Source organism: Armigeres subalbatus, chromosome 3 (assembly GCF_024139115.2).
Source record: "Armigeres subalbatus isolate Guangzhou_Male chromosome 3, GZ_Asu_2, whole genome shotgun sequence".
NCBI lineage: Eukaryota > Metazoa > Arthropoda > Insecta > Diptera > Culicidae > Armigeres > Armigeres subalbatus.
The window spans coordinates 9,101,850-9,128,580 of record NC_085141.1 but is presented as its reverse complement, the minus strand read 5'-3'; the positions used below and the strand labels follow the sequence as shown (position 1 = coordinate 9,128,580).

Genomic DNA, 26,731 nt, shown 5'->3' with positions numbered 1-26,731 from the left:
CTGCTTCCTGAGCTTAGCCAAATCGGAGTTCCACCACGGGGTTCCTCTTGAGGTTTTCACAGAACGCAAGGGACAAGCTTCTTCAAAAGCTTCCACGATATGCAACGTTGTAGTATCAACGGCATCATCCAAGTCGGTGGGAGTTTCAATGGATGGTATATATCCATGAAATTTTGTCGAGAGCAACTCTGTATAGAGATTCCAGTTGGTTGAACGGGGATTTCTAAAACGCAAGGTCTGCGAAGAAACATTCAACTGATCAAAATAGATGTAGCGATGGTCAGATATGGATTCCTCATCTGACACATGTCAATTCGTCAACTCGTGACTGATTCTATTGGAGCAGAGAGTTATGTCTAATACTTCTGCTCTGTTAGATACCATAAAGGTTGGGCAATTGCATATGTTAAGTAAAGTTCGGTACTACTTAAGTATTCCATCAAGCTGGAGCCTCTCAGATTGATATCCGATCTACCCCAGATGATGTGATGAGCATTTGCATCACTGGCGACAATTAGCGGAAGGCCTTTTGACGTGCAATAACTGACAACTTGTTTGAAAGCATCCGTAGGGGATGGTTCATCATGTGGTAAATAAACCGAACAATAGACGTATTTCCTGACGAGGGATCCGCCAGTTGCATCAATTGTGACAGCACATACATTTCTGGTTATTAGTTCAGAGATAAGTGTAGCAACGATAGCGTTGTTAACAAGTACACATGCACGCGGCATTGATCGAGAGTTTGCCATTTCATTACTGAAAGCAGCAAAAACAGGGTTCACTAAGACCTAGGTAGAAGCTACCCTTGCAAAAATAGGGTTCCTGCACCAAAGCCACTTGGGATTTGCCATTTTGCATAAGTCTTAATCGTTGCTGTTCTTTTGTGCTGAAGATTGATTTGAGCTATCCTAACTGTAGCCATTGGGAATTACGATAATACACTCCACAACTTCAACATTTATGTGGACAGCAACGATGAAACCAAGTCGGTATCGTATTAAGAACGTCAAAGACGAAACACAGAGTACACTGTGAAAAACTAAATAAAAACATACTCATAATCCCACCCTTATTTAACCTCAAGTTGAGATTGAAGAAGAGTAGCCGATTTTTCCGGAAAAGCAAAAAGTCAACTACGCCATAGCTCCGGTTAGCGCAATAAGGGCTAAATACTGTGAAGGGTGCCCTGGTGCTTCACAGGCTCCGTTAGCGGTTAGGTTCTTTTTAGACCCCCCTAACCATTCATTCATAGGCACGGTAAGCATAAAGCCGCATAACACCAAGAATTAGGGGTCACCTGTATGGTGGATTTTTACCACTGAATCAGGCAATGCGTAGCGTTATTCTTGGCCGGACAACCGGCTGCTGACACCACACGGCTATCTAGGCTATACGTGGAGAGAAGTTGACATTGACTTTACGTCAACTCTCAATGTGACCGAACATTTTTAATTCTAAAGGGAATCAGTAGAATCAGTTGAATAAACAATTACGCGGTTTCCAATATGTGTTTCTTTAGACGGGTTTTGGAAGTTACACGGTACGAATAACCCGCGTAGAAACCGACCGTACAGTATTTATAAGAATTTGATCAAATAACTTCTAAACCAAATTATGTACGGCATGACGCGTTTGACTGAACCAGTGACTATTTCGAATCAACGATTATGATTGGGTGGTACTGATTGACAGTGTGGACATGTCGGCTGCAGCCAAAGCAAATGCAGGGAATGCGGTGAAAGAACATTCCACGCATTCCGCTATTAAAGAGTGGTTCCGTTTGCACACATGGCGATCCAGTTTCAGTTCAGGCAAACTGGATACTCTTCTGTTGGAACTGGTTTTTTTTTTCTCAATGGATAAGCAACCTGAACAGATGATTTGAAGCGTGTGGGCAAGCATCATGTAGGCATGAATCAATGAAGCAAAATCTAGAAATTTCCAATGTACTAAATTGAAGAAAAATGTTTAGCTAAAACTTATTTTAAATTGAACATTACTTTGCTCCTGCCTTCGAAATTTAACTGAGTCATGAAAACGGCGAACTTTGGATGTTGTGAAATTCTAAGACTTATGAATGACATCAATCATGATACATATCATTGTATACGTATAGAGCATGCTAATAATTTTGTTTATCATCAATATGAAATAACAGTTTATCATCGTGCTAACAGGTAAATAAAACAAATATTTTTTCCATCAGATTCAGGCAACATTAAGCAACAAACTATACAATTGAATTGTCGGAATTTGTGGAAAATTTTTGGTGTAACTCCGGAGATGAATCGCTGCAGCTAGTTTGGAAACCCAAACTTAGCGCATAATTTTGTGGCAGAATATCGATCTATTAATGAATGAACACACAGGACGATTGCTTGGTGTTCTCGATAGTGTTCTACTTTCATGGTGCGAAATGGTTAATAACTGCGAAACTACTAAGCTGCGAGGCGGCTATGTCCCAATTGTGGAAATCGACATGAGTAAAGAGAGAACCGTCTCTTCTTGATAAAACTTAAAATTAGAACCCTACTCAGAATAACCCGTTTCGATTTCTTTACTTCACATGCCTCAAAGTACACAAAACCCATAGTTCCTACTAAACAAGTTGTAATTGTGGGAATAGTGCATGAAGCGAGGTGGACCACGAGGTGAAATGCATAGTCGTTGGAGTATGTTTTCTGTTCGGAATGCTTGTGTCTGCTGCATTTCTATATTCAATCATAAACAACAAAGACCAGATGTGTACCAACTGTACGGCGCCGGCTGATGGTCCCCATTCAATATGCTTCATTTCTACCCCACGGCCATTGAGTTGAATTAATTAATGCACGAGTTGCGCCTGAAATAGCTTATAAATGATGCCAAACACACATTTTGCATATCAAGCAAGAAGAGACAGAAACTCGCGGCTAGAATTTGAAACATCATATTAGTTGGATTAAATGGCCGTGGTTGGTTACGAGCAAGTGGTTTTACTCAAGTCTGTCACAAGTGCAGCTACCGAGGGGAATCGTTCCCATTTCCATCTCACTGTTGTCATAAATTCATCTCATCTCGAAAGAAAGAAAGAAATAAACTTCCTATTTCATGGATTCTTTACGCCAACATTGAAAACGCACTGTTTAAAAATAATAAATTTAAGAAACAAATTTAACTGCTTTTCATTTCCTTGTTTTTGTTTTGTTGATGAATAATAGGAACAGTTACTCTACAATCTACATATGTGCATATTTCTATGAACGGCACTTAGTTTTCATCGTGGATTATCATATACATATCCTAAATATACACTGAAAACTAAAGTAAGTAATATCCAAACAAGTTAATATTTTAAAAACTATTATCGTACATACAAGCACCTCCACGTATTATGTCCCGAGGTAAGATCTACCATTGGTCTCATTGTTGGCTACAGCTACAGGCAAATCCTAACCCAACAAATATTTTGTAATGGCGCTACATTCCAACTGGAACTTGGCCTGCTTTTCAACTTAGTATTCTATTAACATTTTTTCAGTATTAATTAATTGAAAGCTTCTCTATGCCAGCCATTGCATGAGTATGTATCGTGTGTGGATACACTATGTCCACCCGAAAACATCCTTGACCGGACCGAAAATCGAACTCCGCATTGGCAACCCTAAGGCTTTTGAAAATTTTTGTCATGTCATTGTTGAACGAAGGTTATTTGGGCCGCTGAATATATGTCTGAAATTTATTACTCTTACAATACTCTTACAATATAACTCAATTTGTTATATGTATAACAAAAAATGTACATAGCATGTTATGGTGGTACATTATATATTTCCCGAATTTTGTTGAAATGTGCGAAATAAAGCCAAATGCTACTCTGCATAGTTGTTCCAATCAAAATAAACTAAATTAATTCGAGCTGTTCTGAAATACTTAGGTTACCAAGAATAAAGCCCAGAGTACACTCCAAATATTTGTAATGTTCACTCATACATCTAACAGACTGATGCGGCATTGACATGAATATCAGATAGTACTAATAGCTTAAATATCTGTTCCTGTCGCAGATTGTGTCATCCGCAAACAGTAATAAATATGCAATCCAAAGATTCGTGACCTTTCCACTATGGATATGGAAGCAGTTGCAAACGATGTCCTGTTGTGCCTAGCCGCAGAAAGTTCATAAACGTGGTCCTGACACGCGGTCTTATGTGAAACCACAATAATCGATTCGGTAACCATAGTTTCCTATTGTTTGGGTTGAAACATAGCAGGCCTCATTATTACCGCATGCAAGCAAAACTCTGGAGAGCGCACAGAGGATGAATGGGTGAAAAAAGTTGGTTCCAAAAAAAAAGTGTTCCGTAATGTTTATTGATTCGATAAGAATAATGAATACATCAGCAATATAGGCTCACAACAAAACATCACATTTTTAGTTTGAAACATAGTTTCGAACCTTGGATACATGTACCCCAGGCTTACATTCACTGATTCCAAGGGGTACCTGGGAGGAAAACGCGATATGGCGGATTTAATACTAATAAACAGTAAACTCATTCCTATTGGATATTCAATCGATACTATTGAGTGAGGAATTATATTGAGAGAGAGGATAAACGTCGAAATTAGAATGAAGTTAACAGTCACAGACCAACAAATATTGTAAGCTAATAGAGCGCCTTTTCCATCAAAAATGGCCTTCTTCAGCTAAAACTCGATCTTCTTCGGCTTAAATTGTTTGTTGGAAGAGTTACCAAAATAACATCGCGTTGGAAGCACATCGAACTACAGAACCCCCACGTGATTAACGGGAAAGGAAACAAAGTTAGGATGATTTCATTGTGGCTAAACATTGTGAACACCTCTGCATCTCTGCAATTGTCAATGGGAAGGAGCTCTTGTTAGTAAGCAAGGATTCATAGTTAACGTGAAAGTTATTTTTTGAAACTTATTTGACGAGTGTAAAATGATTAATGCCATGTCTTATAGTGCGTCGCGTTTCATAAGGGATAGCAGAATTTCATTTGCAGGTTACGCAAAAATAACACTTTTTAATTTTATAAAGTTTTTATAGAATACTTTGGAGGATTTTCCGGCTCAACACAGAAGAATTTCCTGGAAAAATCCATGATAGTGAACAAGTGAACACAACAAGTGAACTTCGCCCAAAGCTGCTGTATAAATCACCCCCCTCAAGAGTCTACGTAGTTTATGGACAGCCCCTAAGGCATATTCCATCTCTCTGTCTACAGATGGAGAGGCACTCTAGCAAATATATTCGCGCCTAATGTGGATGATGGATGGATACACTATGCCCAGCCCAGGCTGTCGAGAATGTTTCCCACCCGAAAACATCCTAGAATGGACCGAGAAACGAACTCGCCATCTCCGGATTGGAAATCTTACGCCTTTGCTCGCAAGGCTACTTCACACGTTTTTTTTCTTTCGTGATTTTAATTGTGTGACTTCAATTTGTCACAAAACTCTTCGCAACATGTTTCAAAAAATGCAGAATAAATCAAAGAAAAATCACATGATTATTAATATATGGTAAACATTTAGGTTGAGTAGAAAATTGAGTAAAAGTAAATCGTGTAAAAACAGAATCCAGTGTATTAGTAAACATAGAACAAATACCAGTGGCAGTTAAAATGTAAATATTGTACATTGTTTGTGTGTGTCAATAATTAGTAATAATGGCTGTCTATTAGTGAATAAGTGACCGAAAGATTGTATGTTATTATTTTGTAAAATTCTATGTGTTTATCAATATTATATGTGATTTTTAGTGTCTGCAGAAGATGGTCGAAGGCCAGTAAATCGACCGAAACGTCTGGACAGTCTTGCAAATTAATGTGCTGTCTTTACTCGCCGAAAAACAATCGATGGAAGTCCCATACATATCAACCATACATTGTCAACCTTTCCTCTTTACCTTTATTCTAGACCAGCGGTTCTCAACCTGGGGTACATGTACCCCTGGGGGTACCTTTGCTGGTCTCTGGGGGTATCTGAGACAAAAATGCGTGATGACGGACGTTGTATTAAAATTGCAAAGAATACTAATGTTAGGAACTTTTTCGAATATGCTTAACGACTGTATTATTTCAGCCTATTCCGTTAATTTTACGTTAAGTTGCCAAATATTGGGTGAGCGACGATAGGCATCAATACCTTAAGTACCCTTATTTGCATAAACAAAGTGGGATTCATGTCCAGTCCATGCGGTGAGCTACTTCAATCGATTTTTGAAATCAGTCTTAACATAGTTATTATGTACAGTTGCACATAACAAGTACCGTCGTGCATGGCTTCTTTTGAAAATCGGGGGTTACTTTGGACATTTTTAAACAAGAATTACAACGTAAATTATTATCAAATTGTCATTATTACCATTTGGCTGACTCATTATTTTTACTTCGTAATTGTATTTTTACGGGTATTAAGATTATTACATATTATGAATCTATTATGAAAACTGAGCCTAAATCCAAAATCACGGGATCAATTTCGAAAAACCTAATAATTTCGCGTATTGAACACCCCTAACTTGATTTTACTATGGCCCGAGCTGTCAACCTATGAACTTACTGCCAAGTAGTCAAATTTCCAAAAAAAATTAAAATAATATGAATAATCGAAATACCTACCCTACATACTCCCTTCTCTAGGCATAAAAAATGACTAGCCCAATCCGGGTCTTTTCTTGAATCCAGTCACATGCAGCATAATTTTCCGAGCTATTGAAGGTTCAAAATGTACGACGCAGTATTATAATCAATTAAAAGCCCAAGCAGCAATTTTTAAAAGATCAATCAAATTCAACAATTCTATCATATTTTGAAGTACAAAAAAATGTCAGAAAAAATGTGTTAGAAATGAACACCTAGTAATATCCTTTTATTTCCTAGAATTTCGTTAGAATTCCAAAGTTTCACTCAGGCCTATATTTTCAAAATATTGTCTGATACTAATTAAAATCTTATTTAAAAAATTTCCAAGATTTTTAAACGTTTAATTTTATTTTTCTATGGCATTATATTCACATTGAAGCGTTTTTCGAATAGCATCTCAGTGTTTATTAGGCGCTTCTATGGTTATTAACTGCGTTGTTTCAAAGCCAATCTACAGGGTCCGGCAATTGAACTACTGCATAAGTGATTAAAAGTAATTAAATCCAAAATATGTAGTGGGAATTAGTTCTACAAAACATCGCCGAACTTTGGGCACGTCCTTATTTTGATACCATGGGTTAAGTCTTACGACAGGATTAGACGCCGGCTCAAAAAGTGAAGAAAACCCAGCTAAGGGGTTTTCAGGGATCATTTCGAGCTGAGAGCGGCCAGCGAGTTCACCGGACAAAAATCTTATGAATTTCACTGTCAGTAGTATGTTGGAGGCCGCAGGTGCTCTATAACATCATGTTTTTTTGTGCAAGTCCTGCAGCGACATCTGGTGACCTCTGGTAAAATAATATAAGAGCAGCCGCGGGACTCGTACCATGCGTTACTCAATCGTCTGCGACGAGTGGTCTAACTCAAGGACAAAAAAGATGACCTTTACCCATGAACTTTCAAAAAGTGATATGTTTTCTTGTGAAATCGAATGAAATATATGAAATATTTTTGTTTTGATCAATGTATCTGTTTATTCTAATGAAGCACTTCAATAGCCGGACCCTGTATTATTGTTGCATGAAGGCTAACACGTTGAAATGAAACTCTTATGCATAGGAATATTTAAAAAAAAAAAATCCTGACCTAGATCGGGAATTGAACCCAACCGACTCCACCGTGGTCTTGCAGCGAAAGACTAACACTTTCAGGAACTATTGATGCAAGATCGACTTTATATCTAACTTTACGGCTACGCAGTCTTTATTGATAGAAACGGGTTTATTCGTTTCCGAACGTCTCAACACGGGGATTGTGTCTTTCTCAGTGGGTAATTATTTGTACTGTCTGGACTGTACATTATTACGGAACACTACAAATCGTGATATCACAGTACTGGCTAATGACGCTAACATTTTTATTTTTCTGCGAAAACCAGGATCCAAGTTTTAAGTGTTTCGTCGGTAACCCGATGATTTGTTTTTTTGAAATATGAGCCTTTAGTTCAATTTTCATTATAAAAACTAGGGGTACCGTTTGTACATTTTGTCTACAACAGCCAGGCCGTTATATTCATTCATTCATTTATTTAGTTAACATCTAAACAGATAACACTGAATCAACAATTTGACGCCGCAATACACGGTTCGAGGCCGCATCTCTCCATCCTCGGATACGCCCCACGCTCGCCAGGTCGTTCTGCACCTGGTCTGCCCATCTCGCTCGCTGCGCTCCACGCCGTCTCGTGCCTGCCGCATCGGAAGCGAACACCATCTTTGCAGGGTTGCTGTCCGGCATTCTTGCAACATGTCCTGCCCATCGTACCCTTCCGGCTTTAGCTACCTTCTGGATACTGGGTTCGCCGTAGAGTTGGGCGAGCTCATGGTTCATTCTTCGCCGCCACACACCGTCTTCTTGCACACCGCCAAAGATGGTCCTAACCACCCGTCTCTCGAATACTCCGAGTGCTTGCAAGTCCTCCTCGAGCATTGTCCATGTTTCATGTCCGTAGAGGACAACCGGTCTTATAAGCGTCTTGTACATGACACATTTGGTGCGGTGGCGAATCTTTTCGACCGCAGTTTCTTCTGGAGCCCGTAGTAGGCCCGACTTCCACTGATGATGCGCCTTCGTATTTCACGACTAACGTTGTTGTCAGCCGTTAGCAAGGATCCGAGGTAGACGAATTCCTCGACCACCTCGAAGGTATCCCCGTCTATCGTAACACTGCTTCCCAGGCGGGCCCTGTCGCGCTCGGTTCCGCCCACAAGCATGTACTTTGTCTTTGACGCATTACCACCAGTCCAACTTTTGTTGCTTCACGTTTCAGGCGGGTGTACAGTTCTGCCACCTTTGCAAATGTTCGGCCGACAATGTCCATGTCATCCGCGAAGCAAATAAATTGACTGGATCTATTGAAAATCGTACCCCGGCTGTTACACCCGGCTCTCCGCATGACACCTTCTAGCGCAATGTTGAACAACAGGCACGAAAGTCCATCACCTTGTCTTAGTCCCCGGCGCGATTCGAACGAACTGGAGTGTTCGCCCGAAATCTTCACACAGTTTTGCACACCATCCACCGTTGCTTTGATCAGTCTGGTAAGCTTCGCAGGGAAGCTGTTCTCGTCCATAATTTTCCATAGCTCTACGCGGTCTATACTGTCGTATGCCGCCTTGAAATCAACGAACAGATGGTGCGTTGGGACCTGGTATTCACGGCATTTTTGAAGGATTTGCCGTACAGTAAAGATCTGGATCTGATAGAACTTGCGTGTATCTTGAGAACGGCACAGCTGTTCCATCTCATCGCACTCCGCTTCTTCCAGGCGGCGTTTCTTCTCCTGAAAAAGGCGGGTCTGCTGTCTCCGCTTCCGTCTATAACGTTCCACGTTCTGCCGGGTACCTTGCTGCAGCGCGACCGCCCGCGCTGCGTCCTTCTCCTCCAGAATCTGTCTGCACTCTTCGTCGAACCAATAATGGCTGCTTTAACTGTACTCCAACAGTCCTCAATAGGGGCCCCATCGAGCTCACCATCTTCCGGCAACGCTGCCTCGAGATGCTGCGCGTATGCAGTGGCGACATCAGGTTGCTTCAGTCGCTCTAGGTCGTACCGCGGCGGTCGTCGGTACCGAACATTGTTGATGACGGATAGTTTTGGGCGCAGTTTAACCATTACCAGATAGTGGTCAGAGTCGATGTTAGCGCCACGATATGTCCTGACGTCGATAATGTCGGAGAAGTGCCGTCCATCAATCAGAACGTGGTCGATTTGTGATTTTGTCTGCAGTGGTGATCTCCAGGTGTACCGATACGGGAGGCTGTGTTGGAAGTAGGTGCTACGAATGGCCATATTCTTGGAGGCGGCGAAATCAATTAGTCGTAGGCCGTTTTCGTTCGTCAGCCGGTGAGCGCTGAACTTTCCAATAGTCGGTCTAAACTCCTCCTCTTGGCCAACCTGAGCGTTCAAATCTCCTATGATGATTTTGACGTCGTGGCTTGGGCAGCTGTCGTACTCACGTTCCAGCTGCGCGTAGAATGCGTCCTTATCATCATCAGTGCTTCCGGAGTGTGGGCTATGGACGTTGATTATGCTGAAGTTGAAGAACCGGCCTTTGATCCTCAACCTGCACATTCTTTCATTGATCGGCCACCACCCGATCACGCGCCTTTGCATATCGGCCATCACTATGAAAGCTGTTCCTAGCTCATGTGTGTTGCCGCAGCTCTGGTAGATGGTATGATTACCTCTAAACGTTCGCACCATTGATCCCTTCCAACAAACCTCCTGCAGCGCTACGATGCCGAATCCACGGTCCTTGAGCACATCGGCGAGTATGCGTGTGCTCCCGATGAAGTTGAGAGATTTGCAGTTCCACGAACCGAGTTTCCAATCGCTAGTCCCTTTTCGTCGCAGTGGTCTTCGCCGATGGTTCCGGTTGTAGGGTCCTGATGAAATGTATAAACCTTGTTGTCAAAATACCTTGTCCCGTTAAACGACACCACGGGCGACGAATGTACTCGGTGAGACGATCGGTACTGTCGGAGATAAAAGACAGAAGTAGTGTGACAACCAAAGAGTGCGGATCGTTCGCGTGTGCCGTGAATATCGTATTCAGTGAAAGTGTTTTACTTATTTTATCACGTGGCTTCCACGACCGAAAATAAAAGGAAACCTCCCCCGTACATTTGGCGACGAGGAAGAAAAAGCGATAAGGTAAATTTTTATATATGTAAAAGAGTGGAAATTGCTGAAAAAAAAAAGAAAATGGCTGATTGCGGTTTTTTTCCTGTCTACCCATTGTCAGCCATGTTGGAAATGTTTTGAATTACTGTACAAAAAAAAATGTAAAGGTAGTTTTCTTTTAATCTTTGTTCTTACGGATTTGAACGATAAAATATAGAGAACATTTCTGTTAAGCTACGAAAAAATTGTTGGGGGAGCGCCCAGTGATGAAGGCTAGTGCTTCGAGCGGCGCATGCAGCAGAAAACTTTTGTTCAAACGTATGAATGAATTGCTATGGAAACAACGTGAACTGTGGCACGGGGCCCAGTTGAAACCTGTTGAAACGAATGTTTAAGTATTAAGAATTGTGATAATGGTGAATTGCATGTTATGAGAAAAAAAAATCCGTGGTAGGGTGCCCGGTTGAATATTTCAGTGCCAAGGGGGCCTGCAAATATTGTGGATATCTCAATAGAGAAGTATTAAATTTTCAAAGAGATAGGAAACATGAAGCCGTGGTAGGGTGCCCGGTTGAAGCTTCCTGTGCCGGGGGCCTGGAAGAAGAAGAAAAAAAAACAAAGTACATGTTGAAGCTTCTAGTGTCAGGGGGCCTGGAAGAAATCCGTGGTAGGGAGCCCGGATGAAGCAAATTCTAGTGCAAGGGTTGCAAAGAAAAAAAGAATACACATCGAAGCGACCAGCGTCAGGGGGCCTGGATGATAAAAGAATCGATCAGTGTATGGAACCCTATGGATGAACACCTCGATGAACACTGAGGCAGGGTGCCCAGTTGCATTTGCATTGAATACTGTTGTTTAAAGAAAATAAAAAGAATCAAAATAAATAAATTGAAAATGTTGTGGTGTAGTAAAGAAGCGGTTAAAACAAATAGTCTGATGATATGAATAAAAGAAACACATGATTGGATGATAGGTATTCCTTTGACATGGTGTAAAATAGATAACAATTAATAGTTGACTGTCTGTTTGCAGTAATTGCTTGTGCCACAGAGTCTCGAAATTAATTCACTTCTCTTTGTAGAAAGGCATTAGAGGAAATATATAAATTTCCTATTCAATTACCTGAATAATTTGAATAGTTATGACAATGTGGGATTGCTCTATGATCAGATGATTTCAATTAAGTAATGATAAATGATCAATGAAGGAACGAGTGAAGAAATTAATTCAGTGGGGTTTTTATATGCATTTTATAGAGTGCGGAAAACTGCACATCATATCAGTTAAATAATTAGTTAACTATAATGTGGACTCCGTGTTTTCTTTTGTCTTTTAGATGGAAGAAAGCCGGCCGCTCCCGATGTTCAGATGTGAGCAAATTGAGGGTGGGAAGCTTGCCAAGGAGTGGCAAGAATGGAGAAGCTCGTTGGAGTATTATTTTGAATCGTACCAAGTAACAGATCAAAAAATGATGCGCTCAAAAATGCTATATCTGGGCGGACCTCAACTTCAAAGAGTTTTCAATACTTTGGAGGGGACCGAAGATTTTCCATTGGTCTTGTTGGAGAAGCGTTGGTATGATGTTGCAGTGGATCGATTGGACGCATATTTCAAACCGCGCAAACAGGATGTGCTCGAAAGACACAGACTTCGAAGTATGAAACAAGGATCCAACGAACGTTTTTCGCATTATATTTTACGTTTACGTCAGCAACTAAGGGAATGTGGGCTGGAGAAATATTCTCAGGATGTTAGAAGCGTTATGGAAGAAATTATGATGATTGACGTTATCGTTGAAGGCTGGAGTTCTCAGGAGTTGAGGCGTAAAATTCTTGAGAAGGATCAATCGTTGTATGACATTGAAGTACTTGGAGAGTCACTCGAGAGTGTTCGAATTCAGGAGCAAGAGTTGAAGACAGGTAAAGGCAACGGTGAACCAGGATCCAGTGAAGTTTTCAAGGTACAGAAGGAGTTGAGAACAAGGAAGGAACGTAGGGAGGACAGAATCGTAAGTCGTTTTCAGACAGGTGCCTCTATCATGAGCAAGGATATAAGGATTTGTTTCTCTTGCGGTCGTCAGGGTCACATGTCAAAATCACCAATGTGCCCGGCGAAAGATCAGAGTTGTCGGCGGTGCAAGAAACCTGGACATTTTGAGATTGTTTGTCGTAAACGTCCATCTGATCCACATTCCTGGGGTCCTACGAAAAAGGTTCACATTGTTGAGGAAAAGCAAGAAGATACTGAAGATACGATGCAGCCGATACATGAGCCAGTCCTTCAGCCGACACCGCAGCCGATGCCTTGCCGTACTGCAGCTGAAAGGAAAGTGTATTACACGTTCTACACTGGAAACGATGCCAATGTACTCAATTTTACTATTGGTGGCGCGAAAATGGACATGTTCATCGATTCAGGTTCAGATGTTAATTTGATAACTTCGGAGGCTTGGCAGAAGCTTAAGGCGCAACAGGTTGCGGTATCGAAGTGCGAATCCGGCAGCAGTAAAATCATAAGAGCGTACGCATCGAATACGCCTCTCACTGTACTGGGAAGTTTTCAAGCTGTGATCGAGATCGGGAAACGTTCGGTTGAAGCTGAGTTCCTAGTTATTGCTAATGGCCAGCGTAACCTGTTGGGTGATATGACCTCAAAACAGCTCGGTATCCTGAAAATTGGTTTGGGCATAAACCGAGTTGTAGATGATGGAAATACACATTGTCCATTCTCCAAGATAAAAGATACAAAAATACGCATTTCTATGGATCCGACAATTACTCCGGTATTTCAATCGTTGAGACGAATCCCAATTCCTTTGGAGGGAGCGGTTAACCAAAAATTAGAGGAACTGCTTCGCAGAGATATTATTGAACCAAAAGTAGGCCCAGCATCCTGGGTGTCGCCGCTTGTGGTGGCAAACAAGGCGAATGGTAATATTAGGCTGTGTATTGATTTACGTAGAGTAAACCAAGCAGTTGTTCGAGAAAGACATCCGATGCCTGTTGTGGATGACATTCTTGCGAAAGTTGGTAAAGGAAAAGTATGGAGCATTTTAGACATCAAAGATGCGTTTTTCCTTCTGGAGTTGGAGGAAGAATCAAGGGACATCGTAACATTCATCACACATCGTGGGCTGTATCGATTCAAACGGCTACCCTTTGGCCTCGTATCACCTCCAGAAATATTCCAACGCAAGATGGATGAGATGCTGGCCGATTGCGAGGGTACCTACTGGTATATGGATGATGTGGGTGTTGAAGGTAGCTCGGTTGAAGAACATGATTTGAGACTGAAGAAGGTATACTATTAAAATGGGAATAAATAAACATTGAATATTTCAACTAACGAAAATATTTATTTGCTGTTTCATTTAAACTAATATTGTTCTAGGTTCTTGATAGATTTGAGGAGAAAGGTGTTATTCTCAATTGGGAGAAGTGCAAGATACGGGTAACGAGTTTTGAATTTCTCGGATATGATATCAACCCTCAAGGTATCATGCCTTCGGATTCGAAACGTGACGCGATTACGTCGTTTCGTCAACCACACAATGAAAGCGAAGTTAGAAGTTTCTTAGGACTTGCAAATTACATGGGAAAATTTATTCCTAATTTGGCCGCCATGGACGAGCCTCTCAGGCGATTGACCCAGAAAGGTGTAAGGTTTCATTGGGGTGAAAAAGAAGAATCATCTTTTCGTGCTGTAAAGCAAAGTCTTGCGGATGCACAACGGCTAGGATTTTATAGAATAGAAGATAAAACATCCGTCTTTGCCGACGCCAGTCCACATGCTCTTGGAGGCGTTCTAATTCAAACAGATGCATTTGGAAACTCGCGGACCATCTGTTTTGCTTCAAAATCCCTGACAAATACTGAAAGAAGGTATTCTCAAACAGAGAAAGAAGCGTTGGCACTTGTTTGGAGCGTGGAAAGATTCCAAAGCTATTTGATTGGCAGAGAGTTCAACCTGCTGACGGACTGTAAAGCTTTGACCTTTCTCTTCAATCCTGTATCTCGCCCATGCGCACGAATCGAGCGATGGGTATTACGTCTCCAAAGTTTCCAATACAAAATAGTGCATATTTCAGGACATTCCAATATTGCCGATGTTTTCTCTCGTTTATCGACATTCGAGCCAATACCTTTCGATGAAACAGAAGAATTGGTAGTAAACGAAATTGTTATATCCGCCGCGAGCACAGTTGCTCTTAAATGGGAAGAGATTCAGAACATGAGTCGTAATGACCCCGAAATAAATGAAATTTCTGAAGCATTGAATTCAGGAATGGTTGAAAACTTACCACTGCAATACAAAGTTATTTCAACAGAATTGTGCTTGGTAAATGATGTTCTCTTGCGGGGTGACAGAATCGTAATTCCCAATAGTCTACGTCAACGAACTTTGGAGCTAGCCCATGAAGGTCACCCGGGTGTGAGAATCATGAAAACACTTCTTCGAGGTAATGTTTGGTGGCCTAAAATGGATTTGAACGTTGAGCAATTCGTGAAAGCATGTAGAGGATGTACTTTGGTGTCAGCACCTAATGCACCGGAGCCAATGATGAGGAAGGAGCTCCCATCTCGCGTTTGGGAGCAAGTTGCTATAGATTTCCTGGGTCCATTGCCGAATGGAGAATACTTGTTGGTTTGCATAGATTACTACAGCAGATATCTTGAGGTAGTGGAAATGGAAGTGATATCTACATCAGCTACAATTCAAGAGTTGTTGACGATCTTCTCTCGTTATGGGGTTCCGGAAGTCCTCCGAGCAGACAACGGACCGCAGTTTACCTCAGAAGAGTTCCGTAATTTTTGCGATGAGTATGGTATTCATCTGGAGAGCACCATTCCTTACTGGCCACAGATGAATGGGGAGGTGGAGCGACAAAATCGATCCATTCTGAAGCGCCTGCGTATATCTCAAGAGCTCGGTCAGGATTGGAGGCTGGAGCTACGCCGATACCTGATGATGTATCACTCATCAAGTCACACAACGACTGGAAAACCGCCAGCAGAACTGATGTTCGGAAGGAAAATGCGAACCAAGTTACCACAGGTTCCCACCACAGCTATATGTTCAGAAGAGATTAGGGATAGAGACAAACTAGAAAAAGAAAAGGGAAAAGTGTATGCGGACAACCGACGAAAGGCGAAGTTTAGTAATATCCAAGAAGGTGATCATGTGCTTGCAAAGCGAATGAGAAAGGACAATAAATTGAGTTCAGAATTTGCTCCGGAAGAATTTAAGGTAGTTAGGAAACGGGGTAATGAAACAGTAATTCGTTCAACAGAATCAGGTAAAGAGTATATAGAAGAAGTGCATCTCATTTGAAAGTCGTACCTGCGCCCATTATGCAAGGTTCCGCGTCATCCAGTCAACAGACAGAAGAGTTGAATGCACCAAGGCAGAAGAAGAGTGATTCAGAAGGACTGAGATCTAAGGCATCGAAAAGAGTAAGATCGGAATCAAAATTACTCAAAGATTATGTAATGTACTAATGTTGATGGAATGTTTGTTCTCAATAAAGAAAGGGTGGGATGTAGGGTCCTGATGAAATGTATAAACCTTGTTGTCAAAATACCTTGTCCCGTTAAACGACACCACGGGCGACGAATGTACTCGGTGAGACGATCGGTACTGTCGGAGATAAAAGACAGAAGTAGTGTGACAACCAAAGAGTGCGGATCGTTCGCGTGTGCCGTGAATATCGTATTCAGTGAAAGTGTTTTACTTATTTTATCACGTGGCTTCCACGACCGAAAATAAAAGGAAACCTCCCCCGTACACCGGTCCGTACTCTCCTGTTGATTGTTCGTTGCTTAAGATTTTTTAAAGGCTGGCTTGCAGGGCCTGACACCAAACCCCCTAAATTTCCGGAGGACCATTCCTCCTTATTTCCGGTGGACCATGGTGCACAGTTTCACTTAGAGTCCCTCGCTGACACTCGGACGATGATCAGCCGCCCCTAACATGGAGAACAGACGCTGTTGTGAGCCGATCCTGACATGGAGAACAGACGCTCAATAAGATTTGCACCTCCGGAGAGGAGCAAACCCCCCCCTTCCCTGTCAGCATTCGACCATAATTCCCACCGGGGTTGGTTACCCGATCTTCCCTAAGGTTGCTCGTATCCCGGCCGTTATATACATAGCTCAATTTTGTTTAGGATTCAGATCCTATTTGGGCACCCCCAATGATTTTGTGCCATGTGGCACCAGCAATATCAAGTCTGTGTCTGAGAATTTCTCTATTTATAATTTTAATTGCCTATCCTCAGGCCCAAACACAGAACATTCAGGAATGGAACATTACACAACTTCACTCAAACATTTGTCACTAACATGTAAGATAAAATGAACCGTAACACAACCTTCAACCAACGGGAACGAAATTTTTGTCGATGGTCTAAAAGCATCCACAAAAATTTCGTCCATTTGATTGGAGGAAAGGTGTTGAAGAGGCTAACTTAAATTACGCAATCTCAAACAAATACTCCATACAACGATGGAACTTCGAGCATTGCTAACGGTAACGGTAACGATAACGAAAGATGGTAAACGAAAAACACATAGTCAAATCCCGCAAATGTGTTTTTATTGCGTTTTGCATTTTGTCTACAACAGCCAGGCCGTTATATACATAGCTCAATTTGGTTCAGGATTCAGATCCTATTTGGGCACCTCGATAATGTTGTGCCATGTAACACCAGTAATATAAAGTCTGTGTCTGGGAATTTCTCTATTTATAATTTTATTTGCCTATCTTCAGGCCCAAACACAGAACATTCAGGAATGGAACATTACTCAATTTCACTCAAACATTTGTCACTAACATGTAAGATAAAATGAACCATAACAAAAATTCAGGTAAATTCCCCCGGGCAGCCAAAATTTCAGCTCGATTGGCCAACTAAAAGCCGAGATACAGCCCTCCAAAGTTGGTCATTTTGAATAAAAACAACCTCTGGTCTTATAGTTTTTTCCGAAGAGAGAAGAAGAAAAAACCAGAGCCAATTATTTTCCTAATTCGAGCTTGCCAAATTAGTTGAATAGGAATAGTTTTCAAACAAATATCGCATTGCATGATGTATACGGAAATAGGGAAAGTTTGATCGTGTTTTCAGCGAATCAATGCACATTGCTTAGGTTTTTAATTTTGCAAAGTCAAGTTCGAAGCATTGAATCAATATGAATGAACTTATATTTATGTGGCAAAGCGGAATATGATATTAGAATTTAAAGCACCAGTTTATAGTAACACTTAAAATTCATCATGATTTTTCTCAGTTATAATCGTTAATCACTTGTACCTAAAGCTAAAGTAATCCATTTATGCCACTTCCGTGACTGCCTCTCGGGTATCTTTGCATTCATTTGTTCATAATATATGTATAGAAGTATAGGCAAACGTTCATCTATAACGACGTACTACACGCATTTGTTATGCGCCTCTAAAGTACTCTCTCTATCAGCCCTCTTAACGGCTTTCGCTGTGTGAAAGACATTATTCTTCTCTTGCATTTCTTCTTTTTCAGCAGAACAAGCGCAAGGACACGCCACCGCCAAAAAGAAAAAAAAAAACACCCCGATCAAGGTCTCTCACAGCAACAGCTGCAATTCTGGCGGTCTTGCCACGGCACATCACATCATTTATTATTAGGGGTGTGTGGTGCACATATGTAGCAGTCGGGAAGGATAGGTCGATACAGGGAACACAGTGCTTCCGCTTACGAACCCGACGTTAACCCCCTGACTCACATTACAAGCGTGCATTGGTCCCTCCGGCTACGGTGTCTGAAATGCCTCCTACGTGACCATGGTCGCATGTCAGTCACATATGAATGTAAAATTCTACATCGATAGGAATGAAAAGCGATCATAGCAAGTGCATGATTCAACTTAGATCCTTACGATGAAAGTCAAAGGAACGTGCTTTTCACAATCAACAATCGTTCCGTTTACTACACAACATCTGTGACATCTTCTTTCCCGTTCTTTTTATGACGGCGACAGCTCGTAGCAGTGTTCATATTTACGGTGCCAGGGCATAGGCAGTCCTGTCCTGCTGAAGAGAATTTTGTATTTTAGGAGAAAAAAAAAATTAAAGCTTCGTTTCTCAAATAAACATTGAGAGTAAGTACCGTCAAATGAACTTCCAGAACTTCGACTTACTCGCATGGATAGGGTAAAAGACCCAATAGTGGAGGAACTAAGCACGTTCTACCATTATTTGTTCGCTTGCACAAAAACTTTACATTACTATACATTGCATCCGAAAGCTCTAAATTTGTATTTTGATTAAAAGGTATTCCAATAGCAGAAGCTCCCGTCATTATCACCTAAAATGAATCCTTCAATTATTGGTGCAATGTTCCAATAGTTGCGATATTTTCTAAGATCGTTTTGGAAATATTAAAATCGAAGATATTATCAACCTCGTTGAAGAGTCTACAACACCTGAGTAGGGAACTATTGTGACCATACAAAAGGTGCGATGTGTCGGAATATATAGTAGAGCTTGGTTGCGAAGCGTGGAGTGTGGAAATTCACTTGACAATAGATTAAAACAAAACATTTTCTGTAGAAGAACTCGTCTAGAGCCCAGTAGAGCCCAGCGTGCTGAGACCGATTAGCTTGCAGCAGTTTTCATACGGAGGTAGCCTATTCCGATTATTCCACTGCAGGAATCTCAAGGCGTAACGCACAAACGATCGTTGCACTCGTTCAATTCGGTCGGATTGTACCTGATGATACGGAGCCCAAACTACAACTGCATACTCTAGCACACTCCTAACTATTGCACAGTAGATTTTAGAGCATAGACATCAGTGAACGATTTGGTAACTCTACGCAGATATCCAAGCAATGCAAAGGCCTTTGATGCGGTAACGGCAATGTGTTCGTTGAAGTCAACTTTGCTGTCGATGAGAATACATAGCCACTACGTAGTCGTGACGGAAAGCAGATCGTGAGCGAGTGAACGTTATTGTTTTACATTTGCCAGCTTGACACTCATTCCGTTCGCTTGACACCACATATTCAGATTGTCCAAGTCGCGCTGTAATATCAAGCAATCCAAATGCCAGAGAATTGTTCGGAAAATTTTCAAGTCGTCTGCGTACAGCAACTTATCCAATTCGATCAGTGAACACAAATCATTTATGAATAACACATACAGGAGAGGCCCGAGGTGGCTACCTTGAGGAACACCAGAGGGAATACTAAATCGCGTTGACTTATAGCCATGAGTTTAACAAATGCAAGCCGAGAAGTCAAGTATGATTGCAGCCAGGCAGGATATCAAGCTTCCTACAAAGTGTCACGGACAACACATTCAATAACTTTCGACAAACAGCTCAGTATCGAAATACCGCGGTAGTTTTCGGCGTTGTTGAAGCCTCCCGCCTTATGAATTGGTATGATTTTAGCCAGTTTCCATAGTTCGGGAAATTCTTCGCTAGACAAGGATCGGTTAAAGATAATTGATGCCGGCAGTGCAAGAGCTCCAGCGCATTGCTTCAAGAAAAGAGGTGATAATCCGTCGGGACCTGGACCTTTGGTGGAGTCCAACTTAGAGAGCCGCTTACAAACTTCATCGACTGAGACAGTTATAATAGGCAGATTTATGTCATATTCGATTATGCTGTCAAGTACAAGGGGATTTTCATCGGACCGGTGCTTGAAATAGCGTTTTGGACATTTACGTAACCTATTTCTGAGCGTTCTAAGATTGCTGTTCCACCATGGTTGAGTATCACGGAACTAACAGCGATTTCTCCGCGGAACATGTTCACGAATTACATTGTAGATGACTTCATAGAATCTGCAAAGCGCATCATCCGCATAACAATCACAAAACAAGGAATTCCAATCGACGTCAGATATACGTCTACAAACTGCATTTACAACATATTGTCGGAAGTCGAACTACATGTCCTCGAAGTCACCAACGGAAGGTACTGGTGGCAGTAAGAAATTCAGCAACAACGGCTTTGTTAGTGAGTACAACGGTGCGCCACTCTATCATCCACTTTGCGCCCCAAGATCGCGCATTACTAAATTAATACCATACCTATGTTGTTAATACTTTGTCGAAGGTAAATGTCAAAATATAAAAACGTTTCGCAACGACGCCGCGTGCTTTTTTAGAAGTCTCCGATTGTCCCGTATTTTCCCGTGTTTTATTCCTCCGAACGACGTGATTCCGCTTCGTAACCTGCCTCTGGTCTCACAGGTTTTGTGCCCAGGTAGAAGTTCCGAGGAAAAGTGTTTTTTCGATCGTTTTTCCGGTGCAAAGTTTGTGCGTGATTCGGCTCGTTTTTTTTCGTTCGGCGGGTGCTTCCGCGGTGCATTAGTGTGCGTGTGCTTTGCCGGGTCGAACAAATTGTGTATAACGGGATGGAAGCGTTGAGCAAATTCTCCAAACTGAACAACCAAAACTACCAGTCATGGAAGTTCAGAATGGAGATGCTCTTGACCCGTGAAGAGCTTTGGTACGTGGTTGAAGAACCAATGCCGCAGCCCGTGACGTCTAGGTGGTCAAAGGATGACAAAAAGGCGAGGGCTACCATGGGGCTATGTATAGAAGAAAGCCAATATAGCCTCGTGAAGGGTGCTGAGAATGCTCAAGATTTCTGGACGGCACTTCGGGATTATCACGAGAAAGTGACCGTCACCTCTCGTGTGAGTTTACTGCGAAAGTTGTGCAACCTAAATCTAGAAGAAGGGGGTGACATGGAGGCCCATTTGCTTGAGATTGAAGAACTTTTTTGTCGACTGGAGAATGCTGACATGAAGTTGGAGCAACCACTGAAAATTGCGATGATGCTTCGCAGTTTACCTGAGTCGTATAGTGGACTTGTAACAGCGTTAGAGAGTCGCTCTGACGAAGATTTGACATCCGAGCTCGTCAAATCGAAGCTTCTTGACGAACACGAAAGGCGAAAAGAGCGGGGTGGTGGTTCGTCGCAAGTGCGCGTGATGAAAAGTGACGTTAAAGACTCGATCAGTGTTTCGGAAAAGGTGTGCTTCTATTGTAAGAAGAAAGGCCACCTGCGTCGCAACTGTCGGTTGCTGCAAGCGAAGAAAAACCCTAAAGAGCAAGAGAAGAGCCGCTATAGGGCGAAGCAAGTGAGCGCGGAGTGTACCAGTGCGATGTTGTTCATGATTGGGCAGAAACAAAAGTGCCATTGGGTTATTGATAGCGGTGCGACCGCGCACATGAGCAACGATCGAAAGTGTTTCAGCTCGTTTGACAAAAGTGTTACTCCGGACGTTTCGTTGGCGAACGGTACCACAGTAAAGGCTGCAGGATGCGGCAAAGTGGTAGTGTATGGTGTCGATGGCTGTGGGGGGAGAGTAGAAATCACACTTAGTGATGTGCTGTACGTGCCATCGTTGAGCAGCAGCTTGGTGTCTGTGCCGAAGCTTATCGGAAAAGGACTAACTGTGATTTTCGCGAAGAACTGTTGTGACATTGTAGACAATTCTGGTAAAGTGGTTGCCAAGGGTAATCTTCGCGGATGTGTGTATCACTTGGAAGTGTCAGAAGTCGTGCGAAGTGTAGCCAGCACTGAACACAATGAGCTGTGCCAGCATCAGTGGCACCGAAGATTTGGGCATCGGGACCCCACGGTAGTGCAAAAAATGTGTAAGCAGAATCTTGCTGATGGTGTTAAGGTGAAGGACTGTGGCATTCGTCTTACATGCGAAGTGTGCCTCGAGGGTAAGTTGCCACGAACGGCCATCCCTAAGGCAGCCGAAAGAAAGTCATCGAAGGTTCTCGATCTGGTGCACACTGACTTGTGTGGCCCGATGCGCACCACAACACCGGGCGGAAAACGTTTCCTCATGACGGTAATCGATGATTACAGCCGATATACCGTCGTGTATTTGCTGAGCAAGAAATCTGAGGCGACAGATCGATTGATGGAATATGTCAGGTATGTAGAAAACCTTTTTGGCAGGAAGCCACGTATTGTGCGTTCCGATGGCGGCGGTGAATACGCCAATGAGCGTTTACAGAGGTTTTTCGCTGCTGAGGGGATAAAGGCTCAATTTACGACCGCGTACACACCCCAGCAGAACGGCGTTGCCGAGCGGCGCAACAGATACCTGCAGGAAATGGCCACCGCAATGCTTCTAGATGCGAAGTTGAATCATCAGTTTTGGGGTGAGGCAGTTCTGACAGCAGCCTACCTGCAGAACAGACTGCCATCCAAGTCGGTCGATGCTACTCCATTCGAAAATTGGCATGGAAGGAAGCCCAAGTTGGATCACTTGCGGGTGTACGGCAGCAGTGCGTGGGTTCACATCCCAGCGGTGAAACGAGGAAGTTCGAACGTAAAGCCAAGAAGTTGACTTTCATAGGGTATTCTGATCAGCATAAAGCCTATCGATTCGTCGATCTGGCGACGCAGAAAGTCATCATAAGCCGAGACGCTCGGTTTCTTGAGTTAGGCGAGGCTGATGTACGAGCTGACGGAAAGCGATACTTGGTAGAAGAAGATGGTATTTCGCTGATACCTGCACGGAAGCTGGAGGATCGTGATGAGATTCCGGATGCTGACCCTGTACGAGGTGAAGAGTATGAAGAGTCGAACGACGAAGAATATGATGAGTGTGAAGAATTCCAAGTGGAAGAGCCTGAAATGGCCGAAGATCCTTTGACAATCAAACGTGAGCAAGTGTGTGACATTGACTATGACAGCTCCATGAGTGATGATGACGATTCAAATACAGTGAGTGAGACGCACGGAAAGCGTAAAAATCGTGGAAAATTGCCAGATCGATATTCTGAATTCGTGGTTGGTGCGGCTACGCAGATTGTGAAAGAACCTATGTCCTATGACGAAGCAGTAAGGTGTGCGGAACGTGAGTCCTGGAAGCAGGCGATGGATGACGAAATCCGATCGCATAAGCGCAACGGTACCTGGGTACTTACGGATTTACCAGCAGGGCGAAAGGTTGTAGGCAGTCGATGGGTGTTTAAAGTAAAACAGAACGAAACTGGTCAGCTAACACGCTTCAAAGCTCGCGTGGTGGCTCAAGGCCATGTGCAGAAGTTTGGTGTCGACTACGACGAGATTTTCGCTCCTGTTACTCGACATTCGACATTACGAACGCTATTGGTGATAGCTGGTAGAGATCGATTAGTATTGAAACACCTTGATATCAAAACAGCATACCTGTACGGCGATATCCAAGAGGAGGTGTATATGCGGCAGCCACCTGGCTACGTTGTGCGGGGACAAGAGAAGAAGGTGTGCCGTTTGCGGAGAAGCATTTACGGGCTTAAGCAGTCCGCTCGCTGCTGGAACAAGAAATTGTCTGGTGTGTTGACTGCAATGGGCTTTACCGCAAGTTCCGCCGATCCCTGTTTGTTCGTTATGACCCGAAATGGACGGAAAGTGTATCTCCTAGTGTACGTTGACGATTTGTTAATTGGCTGTGCATTTGAGGAGGAGATAAAGCGAGTGTACCATGAACTGAAGAACCACTTTGAGGTGAATTGGCTCGGAGATCCCAAGTATTTTTTGGGTTTGGAGATCCGCAGAGACGCCGATGGAGTATTCAGTCTGGGAGTACAGCAGTACATCCACAAGTTGATTCTGAGTCTGGGACTCGAGAACGCAAAGGTTGCCCGAACGCCAATGGACACAGGCTATATGAAGATTGAAGAGAAGGGCAAAGAGTTTGCTGATAATACCAAATACCGTAGCATTGTAGGAGCTCTGATGTACGTTGCAACCTGTGCTCGACCCGATATCGCAGCAAGCATTTCAATATTGGGTAGGAGCTTCGAGGCACCGAAGGAAAGCGACTGGACAGCGGCCAAAAGAGTGGTCAGATATCTTAAGGGGACAGCAGACTGGAGACTGCGACTAGGAGGTGAAACGGCTAACAATCTGGAGGTGTTTACAGATTCCGATTGGGCCGGTGACCCCAGAACCAGGAAGTCGATGACCGGATACATATTGTTTTTTGGAGGAGGAGCTGTGACCTGGACAAGCCGAAGGCAGGGATGTGTCAGCCTATCCTCAATGGAGGCCGAATACGTCGCCCTTGGCGAAGCATGCCAGGAGGTGGTGTGGACGCGACGTCTTCTCAAAGATCTGGGCGAAAAGCAAACCGAACCGACTCTGATAAACGAAGACAACCAGGGCTGTTTAAACTTCGTTCAGTCCGAAAGAACAAATAAGAGGTCGAAACACATCGAGACCAAACAGTGCTTCATCCGTGACTTGGTTGAACAAGGTGTAGTGCATCTGAAATACTGTCCCACTGAAGTGATGAAGGCGGATATTCTTACCAAGCCGCTTGATGCGGTGAAACATACCCGATTCGCTAAGCTAATTGGACTCGTGGCTGATTGAGGACGTTACGTTGAGGAGGAGTGTTAGTGAGTACAACGGTGCGCCACTCTATCATCCACTTTGCGCCCCAAGATCGCGCATTACTAAATTAATACCATACCTATGTTGTTAATACTTTGTCGAAGGTAAATGTCAAAATATAAAAACGTTTCGCAACGACGCCGCGTGCTTTTTTAGAAGTCTCCGATTGTCCCGTATTTTCCCGTGTTTTATTCCTCCGAACGACGTGATTCCGCTTCGTAACCTGCCTCTGGTCTCACAGGCTTATGATGTGCATCGGCTTTCAGAATAGGTGTGGGAGGCTCAAATGCTAGATCGAGGAGCCGTGAGTTTTGATTAAGAATATGCGACACTTGAAAGAGGCCAGAAGCAAGTACAGATTCCGTAAGAGAGACTTCAGATTCAGAGGAAGCATTGGTTGGCAAGTATGAGGCAATATCTGCGTCGTAGCGCCACGACAGATGCGGCAAGTTATAGTCGCCGAGTAGAACTAAGATATCGTTACTAGAGGTAATGTTACACAGTTCGTTTACACAAGAGGAGTGCTGCTCATTAACCGCTGGATCCGAATTGGGTCTAACATAAACGCAGCAGACAAAAACAGTTTTAGTCGGTAGCTTGATGCAAACAGTAATCTGCTCCCGGCCAGTTTCAAGCGCAATCGGAACTATTTCACTGTGGAACTGCTGTTTAACTGCTATTAGTACTCCACCGCCACGCTGGAGAACACTCGTCGAATGATTGCGCAATTTCGTAATTTCCGGACAACTCGCCATTATGAATCCCGCTGTGAAACCAGGGGTGGCATTGTGCATCTCGAATCGAATCACTCGGTTCGTACGTTTTTGCATTCGTTTCGAAAAAATTGCGGCATTATGTATTTCGTTCGACTTCATTCAGTCGCAGTACAAGATTTCGAATGGTGCTGTACTAGTTCAATCGAGTATCTTCTGTCAAACGAAATGTAAACAGAGAGAATAAGAGATAGCTGTCTCCGTGTTTAGTGTGCCGCCCGCTGGAGAGACAACCTTCAACGCATGGCGAATGTGAGTAAACAGAGAGAAAAAGAGTAATTTCATCTGAATGTAGCATGTTGCCTGTTGGAAAGGCATCAGGGCATGAATTGGCGGTTAATGTATAAATAAGCAAATTGTGCTCAATGACTATAAAAAGGAATATTATTTATTGAGCAGTTGCAAACATTATGCCGATACGATATGTTTTGTAGATTGAGATATTGTTACGACACAAATTATAAGTTTTATGTTTTATTGGCCCGTTTATATATTATCTAGTTCTAGAGGTCAATGCATTATCCGACAATTCTAGCGCTAAATTAGCATAATGTAAACTCTTTTTAGCGGAGACAATTACTGTTTACATTGTGCTAATATCGTGCAAGTATTGTCGGAGTGCATTGTCCGCTAGAACTAGCGAATATGTAAACGGGTCATATGCCACAGATCAAATTTTGAGCTAAATAATTTAAAGCCAATGGCCCACTATTAGTAAATGACAATTCCTGTTCACATTACGCTAATTTTGCGCTAGTACTGTCGGATAGTGCATTGTC

The 26,731-nt window shown here is 42.8% G+C and overlaps 2 protein-coding genes across 4 annotated transcripts in view; one reads left to right on the top strand and one right to left on the bottom strand.

Annotated features, from left to right (window-relative positions):
- The window catches only part of LOC134226093 (tumor necrosis factor alpha-induced protein 8-like protein), a 94,733-nt gene that overhangs the window by 56,371 nt on the left and 11,631 nt on the right, over positions 1-26,731 (bottom strand). The gene's annotated exons all lie outside the window — the stretch shown is intronic.
- Positions 1,703-14,094, top strand: LOC134221455 (uncharacterized protein K02A2.6-like). The gene is made up of 3 exons (XM_062700645.1): positions 1,703-1,843; positions 12,121-12,792; positions 12,865-14,094. Exons 1-3 carry the CDS (start codon positions 1,703-1,705, stop codon positions 14,092-14,094), a joined length of 2,043 nt encoding a protein of 680 aa, XP_062556629.1.

Bases quoted from the DNA above. Each gene is read 5' to 3' on its own strand.
- LOC134221455 (XM_062700645.1), top strand. From the start codon at position 1,703: ATGTCGGCTGCAGCCAAAGCAAATGCAGGGAATGCGGTGAAAGAACAT. The intron at 1,844-12,120 runs GTTTTTTTTTTC...TTTGTCTTTTAG, and splicing joins ATACTCTTCTGTTGGAACTG to ATGGAAGAAAGCCGGCCGCT. The intron at 12,793-12,864 runs GTAAGTCGTTTT...TGCGGTCGTCAG, and splicing joins AACGTAGGGAGGACAGAATC to GGTCACATGTCAAAATCACC.